The sequence below is a fragment of the Protopterus annectens genome, chromosome 1.part2 (assembly GCF_019279795.1).
Source record: "Protopterus annectens isolate FY-2018-M chromosome 1.part2, PAN1.0, whole genome shotgun sequence".
NCBI lineage: Eukaryota > Metazoa > Chordata > Ceratodontiformes > Protopteridae > Protopterus > Protopterus annectens.
Window position 1 is genome coordinate 1,114,025,103 of NC_056727.1, and position 24,336 is coordinate 1,114,049,438.

Sequence of the window (24,336 nt, forward strand, 5' to 3'; positions counted from 1 at the left end):
AATGAAAAAAGGCTGACTGAGGGCAAGGTAGCAGACCCTTCCCCTACCACAGACTCAATGCCAAACCTGCCATCACCACAAACAGTAGTGCCACATCCCATGAAAATTACTGCCCAGCATCACAAACTGACAACAGTAGAAGCCATATCAATTACAATGCATTGTAGCAATAAAGCTCTTGAGAGAGTAGAAAAGATTGTATAGTAAGCCGGAATCCACTGAAGAAAAAGACAATATATGGAAGTGGGAGATGGAAATTACAGTCACTCTCAACTTGGACTCTTTTCCTGAATAAACAAGAAACTATAACCAGGTAGCACTCATCTCAAACTTGGTTGCTGGGCAAGTGACAGCAACTTAAATAAGAATTAACCAGCCAGTTTACTCTTTCTAGTGAAACACGTCCCCAGATCCACAGTAAATACTACATGGGATCCTGGATTAAAAATGTCACACCTTGAGTCCAATCAGTGGCCTCAGGGACAAATAAATCCATTATGAGGATTCAAATTTCTGGCCCAAAATGTGTTGTATGTATTTTTTTTAGCATCTCACATAAGTAACATATGCCATTTATCAAATTCAGCTGGAATTATATTTTTTCCAGATATTACAGGGTTTACAAGCAACACATAGCAAAACAATGTTGCAACCATTTCACAAGTTAACTAACTATACGCAACTCTTATTTGCATCTGTTTGAGACACAAAGTGTAACAGGTGATTGTGAAACCATACTTGGTGAATTACATTATACCTGTAACCTAGCAGCAGCAGAAGTAGCATTACTGCAGTAAATGCAGCATACAACATATATGAAATCTTCTGAATGACTATGAATTTCACACATATATATATATATATATATATATATATATATATATATATATCCATACATACAATATATATATATATACATACATACATACATACATACACAAGGTATTTTAGAGATAATAAAGATAAATGTGTTGAAGGGCATGAACTCGCATGGTGGAAATAAGATAGGGAAAGGAAGCTACAGAGAAAATACCAAACACAAGAAAATGTTTCTGAATAGATAGGGTAGAAGACATTTGAAAGATATGTTCAGTCAAATTTATGGTATCTAAAAGTATCCCATGATTTAAGTATGAATGGGAAAGATACAGGAAAAATACTAAGAAATCTCAGTAGCTATTCATGTACATATATTAGAGTTCAAACTTTTTTTGTGATACACTGAAAATTAAATTAAAACATTATAAACTAACTAAGTTGTTTTTGTCTGCCAACCTATCTGTTGTTCTGACATCTCATCTGTGTCCAAATGGTTCATGCAGCAATTGCAGAGACATTTTTAAAAAGTGTGCCAGATGGAGATGTAACAGCATGAAATATTCAAATTAAAAGATTTAAAACCCCAAGTTTTAACACTTTATTTTGAAATATAGAGGAAAACAGAAAAAAAAGTTAATATGCAGTTAAGTATTTATGTCATACCTCCTGGTTATGCATGTCTTCATGTTTAAGTGAGTAAGGGCATATAGTTTCACTCATACCTTTCAACTGTCCCTGATTTTGAAGAGCATCCTTGAATCTGCCTCACAGTTTTGCCCTGTCATTTGCAAAATGTTTGATTTTTTTACTAAATCAATGAGGATTATACTCAGTCAATAATGCCAGACAAATAGTTTTGTAACTCTTATTGTTCAGATAATTCATGTTGATGAAAATGTTGCTGTTCTATTAACTTTTGATGCAAATTACAGTAATATTTAAAAATTGTCCCTGATTTTGGGCATTTGTTTTCCCATTATTTTTGACTTTGTCCAGACATTTGATCAAACAGGTTAAGATGTATTTTGCTGGATGATTTCTCAAGATCTTTGAAATCTGTTACCTGATGTTACATTGCTCTCTCCCCTTCTGTACTCTCCTTTTTACGTTTTTTATGGCTTTATTGACTAAGTCCTTATTGTCTGTGTTTCTCATCAGTATAAACAGATCCTGTCTGCTCATTTTTTTCAATGCACTTGCACATTGCATTTTTCCTTTCAGGGTTATGTACAAATTCTACTTCTTGGGCATTCTTATAACCATAATTTGATAATTTCATCTGATCTGTATTTACTCTGTATCTACCATTTGCAGGAAACAGAAGCTTTCTGTAGGAATAGGGCGGCACAGTGGTGCAGCGGTTAACGTTGTCACCTCACAGCAAGAGGTTCACCGGTTCGATTCTCGGCTGGGGTGCCTTCTGTGTGGAGTTTGCATGTTCTCCCTGTGTTTGAGTGGGTTTCCTCCCACATTCCAAAGACATGCATCTGGAGCATTTCTCCCCGGGCCTCCACTGAAAACAGGCTCTGTGGAACCTAGTCAGACATTCCTGGTCAACAAATGTTAAATAAATAAAAAAACTCTTCTCTAGAGCACCAGTCATTATTTAGCTTGGATATAATAACACATCCTTAGAAAATGCTAACACTTACCAATAGTTTACGTTAGACCCCCCACTGAGATTATAAACTCAGCAAAAAAATGTTAAGGTCATCTTATTACTGAAATGACCCAGTTTTACTTCTTAAGATTATAGCTAATGACCCATCAAAGAATTACACAATTCACAGACCTTCATTAAAATCCAAACAGAACAAACCTGGTTTCTAACTTGTTCACCTACCTACTCTTCTAAAGAAAAGTACTTGACTGGCCCAAAAAAGAACATCACTGCCTCACATTCAGCACTGACCCTCAAACTATAACCTAGTGACTTTTCATTTCTACTTTGTGAACCTATATGCAATACCCTCCAAAATTTCATGACCACTTTAAAATAAGACATTTAATTGTCATTTTAGAATCTCAAATTTCTAATGCCAGTTTACAAGACTAACTTGCATGCATCCAGTCTAACTTTAAGGTCCTACCTGTTTTCAAGGTAACAAAAATGTCAGCACACCTTTAATTTCTATACAACTAGACTGATTTCACATTCACATAGGCAACACACCTACAAGACAGTGCAAAACCTATCCAACTTTGATCAGCAGGCCTTTACAAATTTAATAAACTCCATCAGTTGATCCTTGTTTAAATACTTACCACTAGATGATGCAGTTGAACAATTTAATTCTACACATTAGACAGTTTAGCTCCCACCAGATGGAAAAGAGTTAAAACCAGCTATACTCCTTGGCTTTCAGTCTATACCAGATCACTCATGCAGAAAAGAAACAAGGCTTGGACAACTTACCTAATTAAGACTCACAGTAATTTACAGCATTTCAAAGCACTGCATAACCTTGTAAAGAAACAAGTTAATTCAGACAAAAAAAAAAAACAATTCCATACAAAGTCACAAAATCAGCACAAATTCAGTCCAAAAACCGTCTGGCACACTATCAAAAACTCCTAATCCCAGGAAGTCAGTCCTCCCCTCAACCCTCCTGTGATAGTACCTCCCCTGACATAGCAACTCAATTTAACTCTTACTTCACTGATAGCAGAGCTTCCATCACTAACGAATTCCCTCCATCTCCCTCTACCGTCTCTCAGCCACCTATTACCTGTCACTCCACATTTTCCCTTCAACTGGTTTCTACTTCCTTCATCAAATCCCTCCTGTGCAAGCTCAGGCCATGTTCTCCCTCTGCAGACAATCTTCCTAACAAATTTCTAAAAATGTCTGCTGCCTCAGTTGCCTACCTTGTTTCAATAATCATGAATAGATCTATCAGGGAGTCTTATGTCCCCTCCCTTTGGAGAGAAGCCTTTATTCTTCTTCTCTACAAAGGTGGCACCTCCACAGACATCTCTAACTATAGGCCATTTGCTATTCTTTCACCACTATCAAAAATTCTAGAAAAATGTATCCATAAACAACTTCAATACCTACTTGACAGTAATCTTCTCTGTCCCACCCAACATGGATTCAGACCAGCACCCAGCACTACAACTGCTCTACTATCCTTTACTGACACTGTCAACAAAGCTCATGACTCAGGAAACTTTGTCTCTTCTCTGTTCTTAGATCTATCCAAAGCCTTTGATACTGTCTCTGACCCCCAACTGTTATCCCAACTATCTCTTCTGGGCTTGACCAAAACATCCTTACAATGGTTCAGTAGCTATCAATCTGTCAAATAGAACTCTAACTTCTCTCCTTACTTACCTGTTACCACTGGGGTACCCCAAGGCTCAATACTAGGTCCACTTCTCTTCAACATTTTTATTAACCATCTTAATACTGCCAGCAAACGGGCCACCCTGCTGATGATTGCATTAATCTGCTCTCTAGGACTCTCTCTCAACTACAGAGTTTAATGCAAGAAGCATTCAGTTCCATTGAGTCTTGGCTCACCAACACTCATTTACTACTTAACCCCCAAAACAACTACGTCTACTATTTTTACCAAAACAATTTTCTCCAGATGCCTCTAACTTTGCTATTATTTCTCTGAACAATAATCAATGTGGTTTCACATACAAAACTGTTAGGTGTAACTACTGACAACAATCGTAAGTTTGATCTACATATCAGCATCATAAATAAAAATAATCAAAAATCAGGCATGGTGTATAGGGCTAAGAAATTCATCTTTAACTCCACAAGAGTAACCCTTGCCACCAACTGTCTCTTACCCTCCCATCTATATGCTTCACCTATCCTAACCAATCTTCACACTTCCCTCAAAGCAAAACTTAGCCAATGCTATAATAAAGTAGCTAAATTTGCCACAGGCCAAGCCCACTACTCTCACCACTGCTCTGCTCTCAAGTCCCTAAATTGGCTTGAACCACCCCACCTTCTCACTTTTAATCAACTAACATTAACTCACAAATTACTATACAACTCCTCATTTTCACAAACTACATCATCATCACTACTTCAACATTATATTCCATCATGTGAGCTATGCTCCTTTCACAGGTATCTACTATCTATTTACAAACCTCATAGATCTAAAGGGGTTAGTCTGTACTCTCACTGTGTTGCCACATCATGGAACAGCATTCCAGCAGGAATCAGACTTACACCCCTCTACTATTCCTTCAAGTTTAGGCTGAAAGGACATCTAACCAATAACTGGATCTGCACATGCTCCTTGCCATCTTAATACTCTTTTCTGTTCCCTTCTACCCCGCCCTTAATAGACTTTCTCTTGATAGATCCTACTTACCTTCGTGCTTTACCTACTTTCTAGCCTCACCTCACTTCAATTCCTTAACATGCTAATGTCCTTTCTTTGTATTCTTACACTAATCTTTATCATCATCATCATCATCTTCTTTCAGCTCCTCCCATTAGGGATCGCCACAGCGGATCATCTGTTTCCATTTCTTCCTGTCCTCTGCATCTTGCTCTGTCACACCAACCACCTGCATGTCCTCTCTCACCACATCCATAAACCTTATCTTAGGCCTTCCTCTTTTCCTGTTACCTGGTAGCTTCATCCTTTTCCCAATATACTCCGCATCCCTTCTCAGCACATGTCCAAACCAATGTAATCTTGCCTCTCTGGCTTTGTCTCCAAACCTTCCAACCTGGGCTGACCCTCTAATATACTTATTCCTAATCCTGTCCACCCTCGTCACACCCAGTGCAAATCTTAACATCTTCAACTCTGCCACATCCAGCTCAAACTCCTGCCTTTTTATCAATGCCACTGTCTCCAACCCATATAACATAGCTGGTCTGACTACACTCTTGTAGACCTTCCCTTTCACTCTTACAGGTACTCGTCTGTCACACATCACTCCTGACACTCTTCTCCACCCACTCCATCCTGCCTGTACTCTCTTCTTCACCTCTCTTCCACACTCACCGTTACTCTGAACTATTGATCCCAAGTATTTAAACTCATCCACCTTCACCACCTCTACTCCTTGCATCCTCACCGTTCCTCTATCCTCCCTCTCATTCACACACATATATTCTGTCTTAGCCCTGCTGACCTTCATTCCTCTTCTCTCTAGAGCATATCTCCATCTCTCCAGGGTCTCATCCACCTGTTCCTACTCTCACTACAGATCACAAAGTCATCTGCAAACATCATAGTCCACGGGGACTCCTGTCTGATCTCATCTGTCAACCTGTCCATCACCACTGCAAATAAGAAAGGGCTCAGAGCTGATCCTTGATGTAACCCCACCTCCACCTTAAACGCATCTGTCACTCCCACCGCAGACCTCACCGCTGTCACACTACCCTCGTACATATCCTGTACCACTCTTACATACTTCTCTGACACTCCTGACTTCCTCATACAATACCACAACTCCTCTCTAGGCACCCTGTCATATGCTTTCTCTAAGTCTACAAAAACACAATGCAACTCCTTCTGACATTCTCTGTACTTCTCCATCAACACTCTCAGAGCAAACATCGCATCTGTAGTGCTCTTGCCTGGCATGAAACCATACTGCTGTTCACTAATCATCACTTCCCTTCTTAACCTAGCTTCCACTACTCTTTCCCATAACTTCATGCTGTGACTGATCAATTTAATCCCTCTGTAGTTACTACAGCTCTGCACATCACCCTTATTCTTAAAAATCCGTACCAAAACACTTTTTCTCCATTCCTCAGGCATCCTCTCATTTTCTAAGAATTCATTAAACAATCTGGTTAAAAACTCCATTGCCATTTCACCTAAACACCTCCGTGCTTCCACAGGTATGTCATCTGGACCAACAGCCTTTCCATTCTTCATCCTCTTCATAGCTATCCTTACTTCCTCCTTGCTAATCCCCTGAACTTCAAGATTCACTATCTGCACATCATCCAAACTTCTCTCCCTCTCATTCTCTTCATTCATCAACCCCTCAAAGTACACTTTCCATCTCCTCAACACACTCTCCTGTAATCTTTATCTATCCCAGAATCTATGACTGAAATTTACTATCTAGTTCTCCTGCCAGAAAAACTATATGGCTTTTATGACCTATTACTTATTCGGTTATATATTTTTCATGCATCATTATGTAACATGCACATTAAGAACTCTTTTCTATTTTGTGTATAATGTATGGTCAACTTTATTGCTTGCCTTTATATTTTGCTTATTTTTCTTTTATTGTATTCACATAGTGTACTACTTTGCTATTGTCTTAATATTTGTAACCATTGTTCATTTTTTAATTCTGTTTAATGTGTACTATAGAGCTTTTCTCCCTGGGCTGACACTGAAAATGGGCTCATACCCAGTCAGATATTTCCAGCAAACAAATGTCAGATAAATAAATAAATAAATAAATAAATTTGTAAATACCCTAACTGCTACCCATATCATCATCATTATTAATCAACCTTCAGCAGTGTGTTTCTAGCCACTCTCCTGTATGTTGTTCCTTTTCCAGGGCCACTATCTCGATAAAAGAATCCGAAGGACATGCACTGACATATCACAGAATGGCTTACTACCATGTTCAAAATGTCCACTTTGATGTACACATTTTCATTTTTGTACCTATGTTTCTTATTTTTACATAAACCTTTTATTTGTCATATATATTTTTTACTCATTGTATTTGTCTGACCTGATAAGTAAATATATAAATACATTCTTTCAATACTGCCAAGACTGTCAGGCTGCATTAACTTTGGTTCTAAATCATATGCAACCTATGATGGCCTGACACCAGGTGTAGTGGACGTGACTGGTAACATATTTTTGTAAATTATCCTTTCATTCCACTTGTTCTGCTGATCAGATCAGCCTGTACAGTGCAAATATTACAGACTTGAGAATGCCTCCCTCCTGGTGATATAGTATGGTCTGCAGTGGTGTGACATAGCACCCAGGCTGGCCCTCATTCACAGTGTAAACATTTACCTCTAGAATGACTGAACTCATTTCTTCCCCTTGTCATCCTACCCTCCTGTTCGTCACTCTCCATTTTCACTTATCTTCCCCTCTTTGTCCAGTTTCTCATCTACCTAGTTCTCATCACTCTGCAATACCCAACCTAAATTTTCCCTACTTTTATTTATTTTGGTTGGTTGGTTGGTTGGTTGGTTGGTTGGTTGGTTGGTTGGTTGGTTCGTTGGTTAGTAACATGTTTGTTGGTCAGGTAAGTACACTGATTCAAGGACCCTTTTTAGGCGCAACCCAGGTCAAGATGGCACAATTACATTATCAAAAAGCTTGACTGTTACACAGATAATCATGAAGCCTTAGTACCATAATCCATAGCATATAGCAGGTAAGTCAGATGTGTGCAGTGAAATAAGTATATGTGTATAAATATATACAATGGCATTTTTAAGTCACATTGCTTGTTTGAAATTTGTTTAGGCCAGACTACTGATTCTTTGCATATTTCCCTCATTGGGACCTATGTTTTGCATATCGTGACCTACCAATGATATTAATCTTAGCAAGCATTGTTTAACTTGTATACCAACTCAGTTATTGTTCTGTGTCTGACAGTTTTTTTTTCTGTATCCCTCTTGAAGTTGAAACTGTAACCTTCTGACTGCTTGATCTTTTTCTGCTACTAGGACTGTTTCCTGAAATGGTTGCATTTTTGAGTACAGACATTTAACTGACAAAGTAAAAAATATATTATTTTCTCAGACACCTCCATACAGTTGTTATTCCTATGCAAGCTCTATTTCCCCAATAACCTGTGTTGCCCTCTTTGCATAGTCTGCTTTCATAATTTCAGTATCTTCTGGATACATTATCCTTCTCATATCCTTTCTGCAGTATGTTATCAAGTAAATGGCAAATATGACGCAACCACAGGGATGGCCATCATCCCCAGACTGTGATAGTTCTTCATTTTTAGTCTGACTGTTTCTGGGTTGTATGTTTAAGGCATACTCAGGTGAAGCTAGATGTAGACCAAAGGAGAAAATGCTACCTTTCCTATTTTTCTCTCTAGTAGTCCAGGTCTTCCACTAAAAATGCCATATTTTTCCATTGTGAGGTCCCTTCCAAACAATCCTTCAGTAATTGAGTCACAGAACACCCCCTTACCCTCTCACATAGGACCTAGGAGTACTGTCTGGTTAAGTGACTTGCTCAAATGCATGCAGTTTGCAAGTGAACATTTTGGGAATCAGACCAGGATTACTGGATTAAGCTTGTTTGGAGCTAATTGACTAAAACCTCTGAACTAAACTATCTGACCAACCTCAGTTTTCTAATCTTTCTTTGCATCTAGATTACAAAAAATGCCTAAGAGGACATATTGATGGTATACCTCTGTGGCTGCTGTGTGTCCTTCTCACTCACCTTGTACATGCTTAACACATACTTATTCTCGATTCCCTGAATCCCTTTGCTTTTAAATTTATCTCTGAGACTCACCAGGTTGTCTAACATTTTATAAAGACCATGCTAGTCTCTTATATATTCCTGTTTTACTGGCGTACTACAAGTCATAGCTGTAAGTATAAAGGTGTCCCTTTTATTTCTTATTGCCTTTTCTGGCTATCATTGTTTTTGGTTGTTTCTGGTCTCTTTAATTAACCTACTGTGCAATTGGGTACTACAGTAAAGCACTCACAAATTATGTGACTGTAAACAAATCAACAACTACCTTCCGTTCCCAGATCACCACTCAAAAAAGAGTAATTTTCTTATCAAGACAACCTAGTAACAGTCATTATCTCATGATTGGCCATGTGAGTTCAGCACTTTTCACTGAATTTTCTTGATGCAGAAGGTAGTTCTAGTACTCAGTGAATTCAAATGTAAAATGAGAATATTTGTTGTGCTTCTCTGAACTGTATGGTTTGAGTTAACTGCTTCAAGGAACCATTTTGAATTGTATGATCTTAATGTAATCATTAAACCCAAAGGGTTTTATCACTCCGTGCTACAGTCACCATTTCTAGACAGACATCCAGCGTGTGAAGAACAATAACCTACTGCATCTGCTCTATGACTGACGGAGGGTTAAAGCCCTGACTGTGACTCAGGCCATTCAGCAGCATCCGGTGACATGGCTACTGCTACAGGTAATTAGGGAAGATGGATGTCAGTAGCCAATGCTGGCTTACCCATCCTGGGACAAAGGCAGTAGGGAGAGAAACATGCACAGAATGCAGTATAAGGCCTAGACATGGTCACTTGGTTCTGTCAAGCTGGACCACATAACAGCCTTGCTGCAGAGACTGTGGGAATGCACGCACTCATAGGCAAAGACATATCAGCCCTCCTGTGAGCAAGTGTACTTCAGCCATCAGGGAGGGGTTAGGGCATGAATAAAAGAAAATCTCTCAGGAATACCTGGATGGCAGCTGTGTCATGACCAGCTCTTATCGTGGTTATGAAGAATGAATGGTTGTCATGGGAGGGGTTGATGGTTGGCAGGCCTAAAGTTATAAAAAAAAAGGAATTAAAAAAAAGCAATAGTCTGCTCATGGCTCTGAATTCAAATACTACGTAAGCAACGTGAATGGAAGATGTTTCTGATCAGGTTATAGTTATTGCCATTTGTTTTATATCACTGCAGAAAGAACTTTCTTAAAGTACTTTCACTTTTTTCTCAATTGTTTAAATGCTTTCACTTTTGAAACCACATTCCTTTAAAGCTTTGGCTACCTGGAAAATAATGCTGCCACTTGTCAGACGGCAGAGATTGTATAGCAGATTGTGGTGGCACACCAGTAACTAAAATATATTTTTTCTCTTCTCCCATTGTATCCATAGGTTTGTGAATGTGCTTGTGTACTATGGTCTGTCTTTGGGAGTTTCTGATTTTGGAGTGGACATCTACTTAACTCAACTCATTTTTGGCTTTGTGGAGATCCCAGCTCATATTATTGTTACTTTCTGCCTCCCGTATTCCAGAAGAATCACTCAGATTGCCCTCCTTGCTCTAGGTGGTGTAACATGTTTGCTTATACTTGCTGTACCTGAAGGTAAGTAATAATGAAAATGCATTAAAAACTTAATATGTTTTCTATCATCTCAAACTTGTGGGGGCTAAATCATCTAGGATGGGAGACAGAAAGCCTAAAATTTGTGTAACAAGGATTATAAAACAATTCTGGAGCTTACAGTGCCAGCGAGTCCATTTGGACATAAAGCATACCTGAGTTTGGAACTCACAATTGTCATGTGTATGCAACATGTAAATAAGGGCCAGGTCTATGTCACATTGTCAAACTCACTAATCATTGAATGACTATTCATCGAACCCTATTTGTTGAATCTTCATCTGTCAAACGATCGTTTCAGTGAAACCTTTTCCCAGGGTAAGTAACCAGTGGGCCAATCTACCAACCGCAATAAAAACAGTATTTTTCAAACCCACACCCTCCCTTAACTAAATATACCAACTCTGAGATTGCACTACAGTGGTGAAAAAGGCAAACTCCTGATAATGGCCCAACAGTTACTTATCATGGGAAAACGTTTGCTGAAACAATCATTCGATGGATGAAGACTTCGACAAATAGCATTCAACAAAGAGGTGTTTGATGATTAGTGAGTTCAGTGATGTGAAGTAAACCCAAAAGGGTCAGGTATTTGCAGATTATTGGTTAACTAATGTACAGTAAGTAACCTGAGCCCTGCAGAGACAGGTATTAGTTACATAACTTCCATCTGCATATAGCATGACAGTTAGCCTCTCCATGCCCTAGGCGAGCAGAAATCTGTACATTTGTATGTAAAGCCTGCCATTGTAATTATCAAGAATGACAGTACAGATTGCACATCATTATCTTTGTGCAGCTGGGAAACCAAAAAAGGACAGCTCATCTGACTATTACAGCTAAAGCTCCTGAGTACATAAATTGTTTTATTGTGGCATAATAAAATCTCCAAAACAGGGTGTGGGAGAACCCTTTAATGGATGGCAGTCACTAGCCAAGTTTGGCAGGTATCACCATATTACATAGACACCTAGGGGGTTGGGAGGGTGGCCTAATGGTTAAAGTGTTTGCCTTACAAACACAAGGTGCAGGGTTTGGGTCTCCCAAGGGATAATTGGCTAAGCTTAAAATGGCTCGCATGGGCAGTTAGCTTAGTACTAACCTATGATAATGAAGCTATGAATCCAATCACATTTCAACGGTACAACTACTACCAATTTTTTAAATTTATTTGAATGTATTTCCCTATTACAGCTTTCTGGCAGCACATGTTTACATCCCTTTGTCACAGTGAAATAATTTGGAAGATATAAAGCCCTATTCCAGAAAACTGCATACCATTTCAGATGGCAGCTGCATGAACAGTGGCAGTATTAAAGTGGACATCTTTGATTTCAGAAGGTCCATGGTGACCTGTAACTACCCTGTTACCACTAGCGTTAGTGATCACTCTGTGGTCACACACTTCATGAAAAAGAACACGCTTCATTCCTGTGGTTTGTGTCTTAGTAATGATCATCCCCTGGTTTAAACAATTCTTGCATATTAAATGTGCTTTAAAATCTAGCCTTTTAACTGAATGCAGTGCTTACTTTCTGATATTAATGCTTTTGCCTGTCATTTACCATTTGCTGTTATTTTATTTATCTAAATTTGAAGAGGTTCTATGATTATAAATTGCATGTGCATTTGTTTTCATTGATTTAATTTGCTGTTTTTGTCACACAGCCTTCAAAATGAAACTTAATATCTTTTTGAAATGGCTATTCTGATGAAGTCTCATGCAATCTGTGGAAACAAAAACACTTGTTATGTTTCAGTAAATTATTTTCTGGAAATTCTATTTTTAGCGAATTCAGAAATTCTCACTTCCCCCCTGTGGAGGGTTAAGGCTAAAAGAGGATGAGGACCACCTCGGGGCAGTTGTATGGTGGAGGTCTTGTGAACAGAGTGCCATGAGTGCTACAGTGTATCAGGCCTTCGCTGGCCCCTGCACTTTGATGTACCTGTGGGAACATAGCGCTTGAATGTCTTCTTCTTGAAAACCAATAAAGGATCGTAAAGCTCTCGATCAGCGTATTCTGGACTGCCTGGACTCCATTGTAGTTCTTAAAAAGTTTTTCACAGATGAGAAACTCCAGGTGAAGCAAAAAGCTACTGTGAATGAAGCTTCAGCAATAGACCTTTCTACCAATGAAGACCATCAAATGAACAACTAGAATAGTTGGACTGTTGGCCCCATAATCTTAGGGAACTACCTGTTTTCTCTTTCTATCTCTCTCTCTCTCTCTCTCACGTTCTCGCTCTCTGTTTTTAGAAATTAAATAAAGCAAAATAAAGAACTAGACTAAAACAAGCCTTGCTCTCACAGGTACATCAAAGCGGAGGAGCCAGCAAAAGCCTGATACACTGGAGCAGTCACGGGACTCTGTTCACAAGACCTCCACCATATGACCACTCCGAGGTAGTCTCTCTTTTATGCTTAACCCTCCACATGAAGTAAGTGAGAATTTCTGAATTAGCTAGTTTGTTCCCCTCATCTCCAGAGGGGCCATTCTCATGACCTGGGCTACCACTTACGTTCTGACTCAGAAATTCTATTTTTAATGAATTATTTATTTTATGTATTCTACTCACTTTACATGAACAGCAGATTTAGCATTTATTTAATATTCAACAGTGTTTTAACTACACTGAACATCTCATGGAGCTTGTTATACTGACTGAGCTATGTACTACCTGAAGTATATCAAATTAGAATACAACTGAATAGTTTATATGTGATCCCAGGCAGTTGTGAATGCTAGAGGTTTACTGATGTGCCATGGAAAACACTGAAGAATATTGTGGGTATGGATATTATTAGCTTTGCTCATCTGGAGTTTGGTCAAAAAGGAGACAGGTGTATTTTAAAGTGTATATGTGTGCTAGTAAGATGTCATCATCTATAAGTGACATGAATTCAAAAGAGTGAAATATAAGGATTACAGTGATATAATCTTTGGTGAGATACTGAGGCTGAATTTTGTTATTCCAAACAGGTTACTGTTCATAGGTTCATAGGTAGGTACTAGGCTATTGGCCCAAGGGCCTAAGTAAGCCTAGCCAACAAGGTTCCCTGGCTTATGCACCCAAGAAAGTTATTTTCCTGTGCCCCTGTCGAGCAGAGCCACAGAAGTGATCCCCAGGGTGTATTTCCTATTTCCTATCCACTCATTAAGATTTTCCTTGAAGAGTGATAATGAGGAACTTTGCTTGACATAGATGGGTAGCTTGTTCCAGAGTATGGGAAGTCTCTGGGACAGGAATCTATCCCTCCAGCATGTCCTGTTTATTGTGGGGACAAGGTTTAGGTCCCTAGAGCATGTAGCTTGGAGGGATTGGGATTTCTTTAGGTGCAGCATGTCCAACAGCTCTGGGTTTGACATAGCTTTATATGTTAGGCAGAGATCACCTCAGAGTAGGCAATATGCTATGGAGTAAAGCAGGAGTTTTTTAAGACGGTCAGTGTAAGGCATCTGTTTGAGGCCAGTAATACTCTTTGTGAGGTACTTCTGTGGCCTTTCCAGCTGCTGCAGATGTCTTGTGGGGTACATTCCAAAAGGGGCATTTTACTCTATAATGGGTCTAATGAGTGTCGAGTAGAGGGGAACAATTACCTCTTTTTTCCAGGATGAGAACCCTTTTGTGATGAGGTGTGCAATGTAGAAGGATTTCCTGACTACTCTGGCGATGTGATTATCAAAGGAGAGACTACTCTCCACCTGGGACCTAAGGTCTCATCACACATTCGACATTAAGTAGACTGCCGCCTATGTGGTAGTTCCTGGGTACAGAGTTTTTACCAAAGGGGATGACAATGCATTTTTGGCATTGAGCTTGAGGCCATGGCTCTGACACCAGGCATCTGTCTCAGTGATGCCCTTCTGTAGGATGTCCACATCATTTGGGGACTCGACTATGGCTCCTAGTTTCCAGTCATCTGCAAACTTCATTAGTCAAAGGCCTTCTGTATTAGCCTGTACTTCAGAGAAGTAGATACCAAACAAGAGCGGTCCCAGGACTGAACCCTGTGGTACTCCACTTGTCACTGGTTTGAAGTCAGATTTCGAGTCTGCAACTTTTACAGTGTGGGTTCTGTCAGTGAGCCAGTGTGCAACCCATCTTGCGAAGTAAGGATTTATACCTAGTTTAGTGAGTTTATCTATAATTCCAGAATGGGGGATGGTGTCAAAAGCCTTGGCAAGGTCAGGATAGGCTGTGTGAACTACCTTACCCTCGTTTACAGCTTTGGTGACTGCCTTAAAGAAGTCGATCAGGTTCAGGAGGTATGATCTGCCTTTCACAAACCCGAACTGGGTGGGGTTCAGAGTTTGGAGGTTACCAATGTCTTTGTTTGAGTTCCGTGATGATACGTTCCATGGCCTTACAGACCAGGCTCGTCAGGCTAATAGGGCAATAGTTCCTGGGATCAGTGGTGGCTCCCCCTTTGTGGAGTGGGATAACTGTTGTTGTGCGCCACAGTGGGCACAAAGCCTGATGTGAGGCTATGATTGAACATGGTGTTTAGGTGGGGAGTCAGTTTGTTCTGAAGTTCGTGTAAAACACAGCCTGGGATGTTGTCCGGTCCCATGGATGCTGTGTTTCTGGCTATAGAGAATGCAGCTTTTACCTGAGTAGTTGTGATTATAGGGACTCTGCATTCTTCCTGTATAGACATGGGCCCTTTAGGGGCTTAGAGGGGGGGTAAAGTTAGCACTGAATCTATCTGCCAGGATGCTGGCAATATCAGTTGGTTCTGTAATTGTCGTGCTGTAACTCAGAGCAGATCTGGGTATTGCCATTGAGATTTCTGACATAGATATAGAATGCTTTGTGGTTGTCCTTAGAATCAGTGGAGATCTTGTTTTCATAGCTAGCTTTGGAGGATCTTATAAGGGATCTTAGCTTCTTACTGAGGCTGACCAGGGAGTTCCTCCACTCATGGGATTTTACTCTTTTGCAACAGTTTCTTCCTTTTGTTGTAGAGTTTGTTTATGGCAGGGGACCACCTGATTGGCTTCCTTTTTTTTGGAGGATAGCATCTTGGTTCTGTTTGGGATAGCACGATCCATGCACTCGTGTAAGTGCTTATAGAGTTCATTTGTGCAGGATTCAGCAGTCGTAACTGTATTGTCCATCTGCATGGGTGTCATGAAGTTCACCACTTCTGTCTTAAAAAGCATGAAGTTGGTTTTGGAGAAATTTTTTACCGTGGTTTCTTTAATGGGGGGTGGGATGTGGATATCTAGGGTGATTAGCTTATGGCCGGATCTGACCAACGAGGAGTTGACTTCAGGTGTGGAACACTGGTCACTCATGTTGGTAATGACTAGGTCTAGGATATTGTTGCCTCTGGTGGGGGTGTGAATAAGTTAATCCAGAGCATTGAAATTTATGAATTCCAGAAAGAGTTGAGCGAAGGAGTTGGTACATGAGTAGTTTTCCCAGTTAATGGTGGGGTAGTTGAAATCGCCCATTATTAGGGTGTTTGGTTAAACCCTAATATTTTCCAGTATATCAAGAAAAGAGGAGTGGGAATCCTGGAGCATGGTGGGGAATCTTTAGGAAGCTACAATTTGGATTGCAGTTTTGGCTAGAGTTAGTTGCACTTAGATAACCTCGGATGCATTATGCTGAGCAACTAGCCTGGAGGTGTGGATATCCTTAATGAATATGGACACACCTCTGCCTTTGGTGTTCCGGTCCAGGTTAGATGGCCAAAAAGTGTGATATGAGTTATAGCATTGTAATGCAGGGGTGCACTCTGGAGCCTTGAACCAGGTCTCAGTCACTGCACAGATATTGATGTTCTCCATTTTAAGGAGTACCTCGGGGGGGGGGTGCATTTTGAGATTTAGACTTCTAGCATTGAGTAGCATTACCCTAAGTTTTTGCTTGCCTGTTCCTGTTACGATGGTGAATTGACAAGTTCAACATATTGGTAGATTTAAATATGATAATGGCTGGCAGATAGCTAGGATGGTTTGGCTAATATAAATAATGCATTTACTATTTCTAGTAATCCTGCTGAAGACGATGAGATAGTAAAAAATCATAAAATAAAACAGACTGTATCCTTAGAAACAGAATGGATCCTTAAAGATGGGGCAACAGAAATACAGACAGCTGTTGATTGCATTTAAAAAATATGGCTGCCTATAGAGTTCCCTACATAGATCCTAGGGAAGGATGGTTTATTCTAGGGCAGTATGTCTTATGTTTTGAACAAAGTTCTAATGTGGGAAAAGATAATTTATATACTTACTATTCAAAAATATAATTATAAAGCATGACTGGAAATGTTAAGAATCAATGCATCTACTATTTTAATGGATAATTGAGCTAGAGACAAGCACCCAGCAAAAAAACTTAATTAGAATGACAATTAAAGATAAAGATAAATAAAAATAAAAACATACAGCTTGACATATATGCATAAATACAAGAAAAAAACAAGAGAGAGAAAGTGAGAAAGAAGCTGGAAATGAGAAAGTAGAAGAGGAAGGAAAGGATGCAAAATGCTATTAAGTCATAAATCTTGTTGAAGACAGAGATAAGAAAGACTGGCATGAAAAAATGTATGGGACTGAGACACAGGAGACTCAAAATATGGTTAAAACTTTTTTTTTAAATGTTTGCAATTTAAATACAATTGAGATTACATTTGGTATTATATTAAAGAAACTAAACCATAGGAAAAAGCAGGGTTACTGAAAAATGGTAAAATCTTGGATATATAAGACTACTAACATGGAGGAGATAACTGCAAGGTCAGAAAGAGTTTTGGTATATAAAGGAATATAGGCAATAAAAAAATAGAAGGCAGTTATGCAAAAGTGTAAAAAGAATTGGTTATCAGCTGACTACTGGATCTGATAATACGATACTGAGAAGAAATTTTTGTACATCAGGAGGTGCTAAGTATAATTAATGGAAAACTAACCTCACTCAACAAGTTCAGTACTGTGGGTATGATGAGACTGGGGTGTTGTGATAATGTTTACTGTGGGTGTGATGAGACTGGGGTGTTGTGATAATGTTTACTGTGGGTGTGATGAGACTGGGGTGTTGTGATAATGTTTACTGTGGGTGTGATGAGACTGGGGTGTTGTGATAATGTTTACTGTGGGTGTGATGAGACTGGGGTGTTGTGATAATGTTTACTGTGGGTGTGATGAGACTGGGGTGTTGTGATAATGTTTACTGTGGGTGTGATGAGACTGGGGTGTTGTGATAATGTTTACTGTGGGTGTGATGAGACTGGGGTGTTGTGATAATGTTTACTGTGGGTGTGATGAGACTGAGGTGTTGTGATAATGTTTACTGTGGGTGTGATGAGACTGGGGTGTTGTGATAATGTTTACTGTGGGTGTGATGAGACTGGGGTGTTGTGATAATGTTTACTGTGGGTGTGATGAGACTGGGGTATTGTGATAATGTTTACTGTGGGTATGATGGGGGGTTGTGATAATGGTTACTTTCTCACCGTTTCCATGTTCATGTCTGTCATGATTCCTAACACAGCAGGCAAATTTCATCAATTTTAACACAATTTTAACTCTGTTGGAGAAACAACAGTCAGCAGTTAACTTAATATTATTTCACATATTGTTTTTTAATCCTTCCCTTGGATAGACTCCCCTATGTGTGTCCTATCCACTACTTAATTCTCCTAGAGGCAAGAGCTAGGCAGCTTTAAAATGCGTGTGATCAATCCACCCCATTGATTGACATAAGGGGGACTGGTTAATGCATTCTTTCACCTGGAGGTTAGAGTTAGGAATCAGAGAGTGGGCCCTATGTATTGTTCCAATGGAAGTCCCATCCCATTCCTCCGAGCCCATCCCTTTGGGCAGCTGGCTGGTTTGCAGTTGCTGCCTGGGCAGGGAATGATACGTGTGCTCCCACTCATTCTAGCACCAAATCAGCTGCACATGCACCACTGAATAGTGCAAGCCTGCTCTGCCTCTTGTAGTGGTGATCACTTACTCTCCAGTAGTGTCAGCATTGTAGTGGACCATGGTGTCACCCACCCCCAGGATGGGTAAAGTGTCTTTAGCTGCACGAGCCCATCTTTCCTAGTTCTCCATTTTGCAGTGGGCAATGCAGTTCAAATTTAATCTGTCAGAGATATTGACTGAGAAGAGCAAATCCAATCATTCCTCAGGCAAATAAATCTTCTTCACTGTTTTTATATAACAAAAGGTATGAAATGTCACCAGCCTTAAGGCCTCCCCCCCCCCCATAACAATTGCACAGTCTTTTACATAGTTAATTCATTCCTACCAATGGAGCTTTGTAACTCTAGATTGTAACTTCCAATGGGCGGACCCTAAGCTTTTTGACAGAATCAAATTACTCCCTCACATTTCAAACAAATGTTTATATCTCTGGAACCACAGGGGTTACTAACAAAATATAAATGGCAAGCTCATCAGCGCAAACTATTTTATAATGGTAGTATTCTTTGGGTTCTAGGTCATAAACAGGATTTTATAAGTCACGGTAAACACAGTAACTACTAATTTTGTAACATTTTGTAAACAACTTGCATCATCTCAGCAGCCTCTCAAGCTATGCATACACTGCCAGCAGTATTCTATTCATCCAATTGAGAGTTTTCATATGAGGCTAAGCAGTAGTTTGTTCTACTTGGTTGTTGAGATATTTATAAAAAAATGACATTTATGACAAAATAAATATATGAACAACAATTTACATCTCTTTACCTGTACAATATAGAGGTCAAATATCAATACAGTTGTGTTTGCCATTGTGTAAAATGAAACATTGTAATACTTTATATGTAGCATGACTTTGCAATTATTAGCACAAATATGAACAAACAATATTTGATACCTAGAGGCATCAGTAGGATGTAGCTACAGAAACTCCTGGAGGCATTACTCAGCTATAATGAGTTAAGATGAAATCATCAGTTGTCACCATATATCCTCTACTCATTTCATTAGCTTGTATTGGCTTAATTCAAGTGTTGTACCCTGCAGATGTCAATATTTCATGGAAACACTTCCTTAACATACACCTGACATCTCAGGATAAATATCACTACTGTCATATGAGCCATGCCCAAGGAAATAGACTTGTCTTGCTGATCCACAAGTGAAGAGTCAAATGCCCCACAAAGAGAAATCATGGCTTACAATAAACTGAACAACTGCATTATTACCAAGGAGGACTAATAAACTAATAAGTGACAAATCAAATCAGAAAAAAAATTAGCTATTTTGTAACAAATAGGCTTTTCAGCTTCATAATTCCAGGAATTTCTAGAAGAAAATACATTTCCTAGCTGGTAGAAATAGCCATAGATGTACTTTTTTCCAGGACTGGCCCCCCCATACTGCTACAAATGTAGGCTGTAAAAAAATGACTATCAGAAAAAAGCTATTCAGCTAACCTCTTTTGATCAGAACAATCCCTCACCTACTGCTCTTATTCTGAAAGTATTACTAATAGCTATCCACAAATTTTAAAGAAAAAAATCCCTGGCATGACAACCTTTCTCTGACATATTTTTACCCTCATTCTTAGGACCTGCAATACTTCTATCTTTCTTCCTCTTTCTCACATCTTCAGCTTCTCTCTGCCTTCATCATCCCTTGTCTTTGTCACCTAACTTCTTTCCAGTGTTATACAAACGCTAGTGTTATGCCTTTCCCTGAACAGGAATATCCACCTCTGTAATTCCTTCTTATTTTTCTCCTATGTCCCTTGTGTAAATTGTTTGAATCAGTGGCTAAAGCTCACACCAGATCACCTTTCAAATACTGTGTCCATCGTTACAGGTTCATAGGTTTTTATTAAGCCTGCAGTCAAAGGAGACCATTGAGAAACTCATCACATCACACAATACTGTGTGAGATTTACAAAGTCCCACACTAAGAAGACTTTCTCCATAAATGCCTATTACAAATTTGCAATTAACCATCAAGCCATCCAGGCTGGTTTTAAAGGTTGCTATACAAGTACTCTGGCTGATATGTAAGGGCAGCCTATTTCAGCAATGGAGCATATGTTGGGTTAGGTGTCTGTCATGCCATTTAGTGTTATTGATGTGATAGTATAGGTTTAGGGCTCTACAATGGGTGTTTGCTTTACCACTAGTTCTATTTAGGTGAAGGAATTCAAAGAGTGCTGGGTCATTCATAGTATAGAAAGCTAAGCAGAGATTAGCCCTCAGAAGATTGTATGACACTAAGTAGAGGGACAGGACTTTTTTTCTATTATAGTTAAGGGTATTGAGACTTAAGTTCTTTTTGGTAAAGAAATGTTAAAATCTCTGGTTTAGGTCCGTAGCATCATGGATTTAAATGTGAATCATACTACTGCAACTGCAGTAACTGCTCTCAAAATACAACCTTCAAAAAATAAATAAATACATAGCTGACTCTCACATATGCTTTTTTCATTGACTCTCAAAATTCTGTGACTTTGTCTCTCATCATCTGCTATTTATCAAGTTACCAAAAATATGACCTTCAGGAAACTTGCATTTACAAGATTGCAAGTTACCTGAATCAATTCCCTCCCATAGTTTTGACTGAGCAATACCTTTCTGGATCAAGCTTACTTAGTTCTGGAACACCATGGGAGTCTGCACTGGATCTGCTTCTCTTTACTGTCTTTATTAGTTCACTAACGCTTGGCCTGACTCAACTAAAACTCATTGTTTATACTGGCGACCTGATGCTAGTGAAATCTGACTGTTCTCCAGACACTGTCAGTACTACTTACATTTTGCCAGCTCATGATTCAACAAAAGCTGCAAAACAACTACTGCCAAACTTAAGAAATACTCCTTAAAACAAACTTCAAAATATGACTAGTCCACACTGGCAAGGAATGTACTAAACTCTGTAAAACATGCATCAATTGGTCTTTCATTAGATCTCAAACTCTTCTTTCTTGCATGCTATTGACTACATTTAAAACAAATAAATAAATAAACAATCTTCGATACTCAAAAGTGAATTAAGTATCATCAGCGCTCTGATAGTGGGCAGAGGCTACAGACCTTTAATATACTGTTGTGGCCCATAATAGCATGATGACATCCAGAGGGTGTGATCACATGATCAATACCACTGGCACCAAGAAGACTGTAATATAAAATGTGCACTCAAAGGAATTACTAAACAACTCACTAAGTGAAGCTTAGTCTCAACAGCATACAAGAAATATGCACTGTTGCCCCAGGCTGTGGGCCTATACCATCCATGACCAAGAACAGGCTTCACATTGTATACCCAATCATTAGGAGTTTGGGCCTAACTTCCCAGGCCCTTTTCCCACTTTCCTCTGGATTCATTCTCTTCCAGCACTCCCTTACCTCACAGTAACTTTATTGTCAATACACTATTACATTCAAGCATAAACTCACAATGCGTTCCAGGAAAGGCCAGTAATATTTCTAGTACAACAACATTTTGTTGTGGGCCCAAGTAGATCACTGTCTCCTCTCCATATTACCTGGATGGAGAACTCCAGTTACTGTTTCACTCTTGTGAAATGAGTCAAATAAGTATAAACATAAATGTTAATAGCAGAGCAGTATGACCAATCAGAAGTAAATACTAGGAGTTATTCACCATTCACAGAAATACACAGTTATCTGATAATAAATAATTCAATTAATCAGCAAAAAAAACTTTTAAAGGTGAATAAAAATATTATACTTAAAAATGAAGCTAGACAGTAAAGATAAAAGTTAGATACAGAGAGAGAGAGATATAATTATACAGGGAAAAGGAAAATAACCAGTGTGAGCAAAAATAATGATTAAAAGAATCTGCTTTACCAGCTAAGTTGCTCCTAGTTATATCTAATTGGAAGGGTTACTAGGCCCTATCTATACTATTTGAATTTTCAGCTCATGCCAAGTGATGACATAAATATAAAAAAAATCTTACTGATACAGCATAGCAAGCCTATCCATACTCAACAAAGTCCTGGTCAACACTTACTGCCAAAAGCAAAATGATGGCTTCCAGTCCAACAGTCTCTGGAGAGAAGGCCACTCCGTATTACCCATGGAGTGATGTCATGTAATGGGAAGCATACCATTAACACCATAATTTCAAACCTTTCTCCCCTCAGTGAGCCACAGTCCATGGTACTTTCTGGAAATTTTCCATGAGAAAATGTCTTAACGAAATCAGCTCTATCCTAATTTAGTCAATGGGTCTGTTTTTCTCATTCTGACTAACAATCCTCACACAGAAACAAAAAAAAATGCAAATGTAGACTTAGGAAATACATGCTCAGCATAGCTGCTTTTACCAGAGAGAGAAACTCATTCTTTCAGTTTACTTCCTACAGCTAAGGACAGCAAAATACTTATATTTACTTTCATGTATCATTACCTATCTGCTATACATTTTGGATATATATATATATATATATATATATATATATATATATATATATATATATATATATATATATGTATATATATATATTACCTGAATTAACCGACAGCGCAAAAGACAGACATTGACATACCCGACACGAAAACACCGACAAACCATAACAACGAAAAGTGAGAATCCCGACACTGAAATCACCGACAGTGTAATGATCAACACATCCCCGTAGATTCCACTGTACACACCAGTGGTAGTAACACTCCTGTTACATTACATTAGTCTAATTAATCACAAAGTCAAATGAATGATAGTAACACTCCTGTTATGTTATATTAGTGTAATCACACACAAAATCAAATGAAACTCAGCAAAACTAGCTGAAAGTCATACGTTCTATACACAAAATGGTTCATAGTTTTAAAAGCCTCGTAATGGCTGTCACGAACTCCACAGCTGTGTATTGTTCTCTACCTTCTAATACATTCTTAAACTGCACATGTCTGGTAATTAGTTTCCTCTTCTTTGGAGACTGTACATGGCCTGTGGACATACAAACCCTAAGTTCGTCTACCCGGTCTTGCTCCCTCACTAAAGTTAGTAGCAAAAACCGCAAGTTTGTCCCTCTGTCTCCTAGGAGACACTTAAGTCTCCTATGCCACACCTCCACTGTATTTTGGGTCCGAGGCAGATTCAATTTGTTAAGTTCACTTACATTCCACATAGTAATGGGAAACAGTGGTGGGAATCTCATAGTAGTAGATGTCCTGGCTTGAAATTGTCTCCTCCTGCCATTAATATACCACTCAGAAAAGTATTTTATCAAGTCCTTACCCTCTGTGGGAAAAAGAAGCTCGCAATGTATCAAAGGTCACCTGCACTTCACCTTCCTTTAGAAATGCCAGAGCGATTAGCGATTTAACAGCTAGTTGGAAGTCCTGTGAATTATTATAGAATGATGCTAGCCCTAATGCTTGCACCTTTAGCCAGATATTCTGGCTAAAGTGGAACAAGCTGCCCTTGGAACAGACATTAGGGATAGTCAATCTGATACTCTTTATTGCCGCTACTTCAAAGTCAAACAGAACATAC

The 24,336-nt window shown here is 39.0% G+C and overlaps 1 protein-coding gene across 2 annotated transcripts in view; it reads left to right on the forward strand.

The window, feature by feature from the left end:
- LOC122792251 (solute carrier family 22 member 13-like) overlaps positions 1-24,336 on the forward strand; it is a 542,188-nt gene that overhangs the window by 435,284 nt on the left and 82,568 nt on the right. For both annotated transcript variants that reach the window (XM_044060001.1, XM_044060002.1), the window contains exon 7: positions 10,647-10,858. In XM_044060001.1, the coding sequence (XP_043915936.1) occupies positions 10,647-10,858 (212 nt within the window). The remainder of the gene's footprint in view (positions 1-10,646; positions 10,859-24,336) is intronic.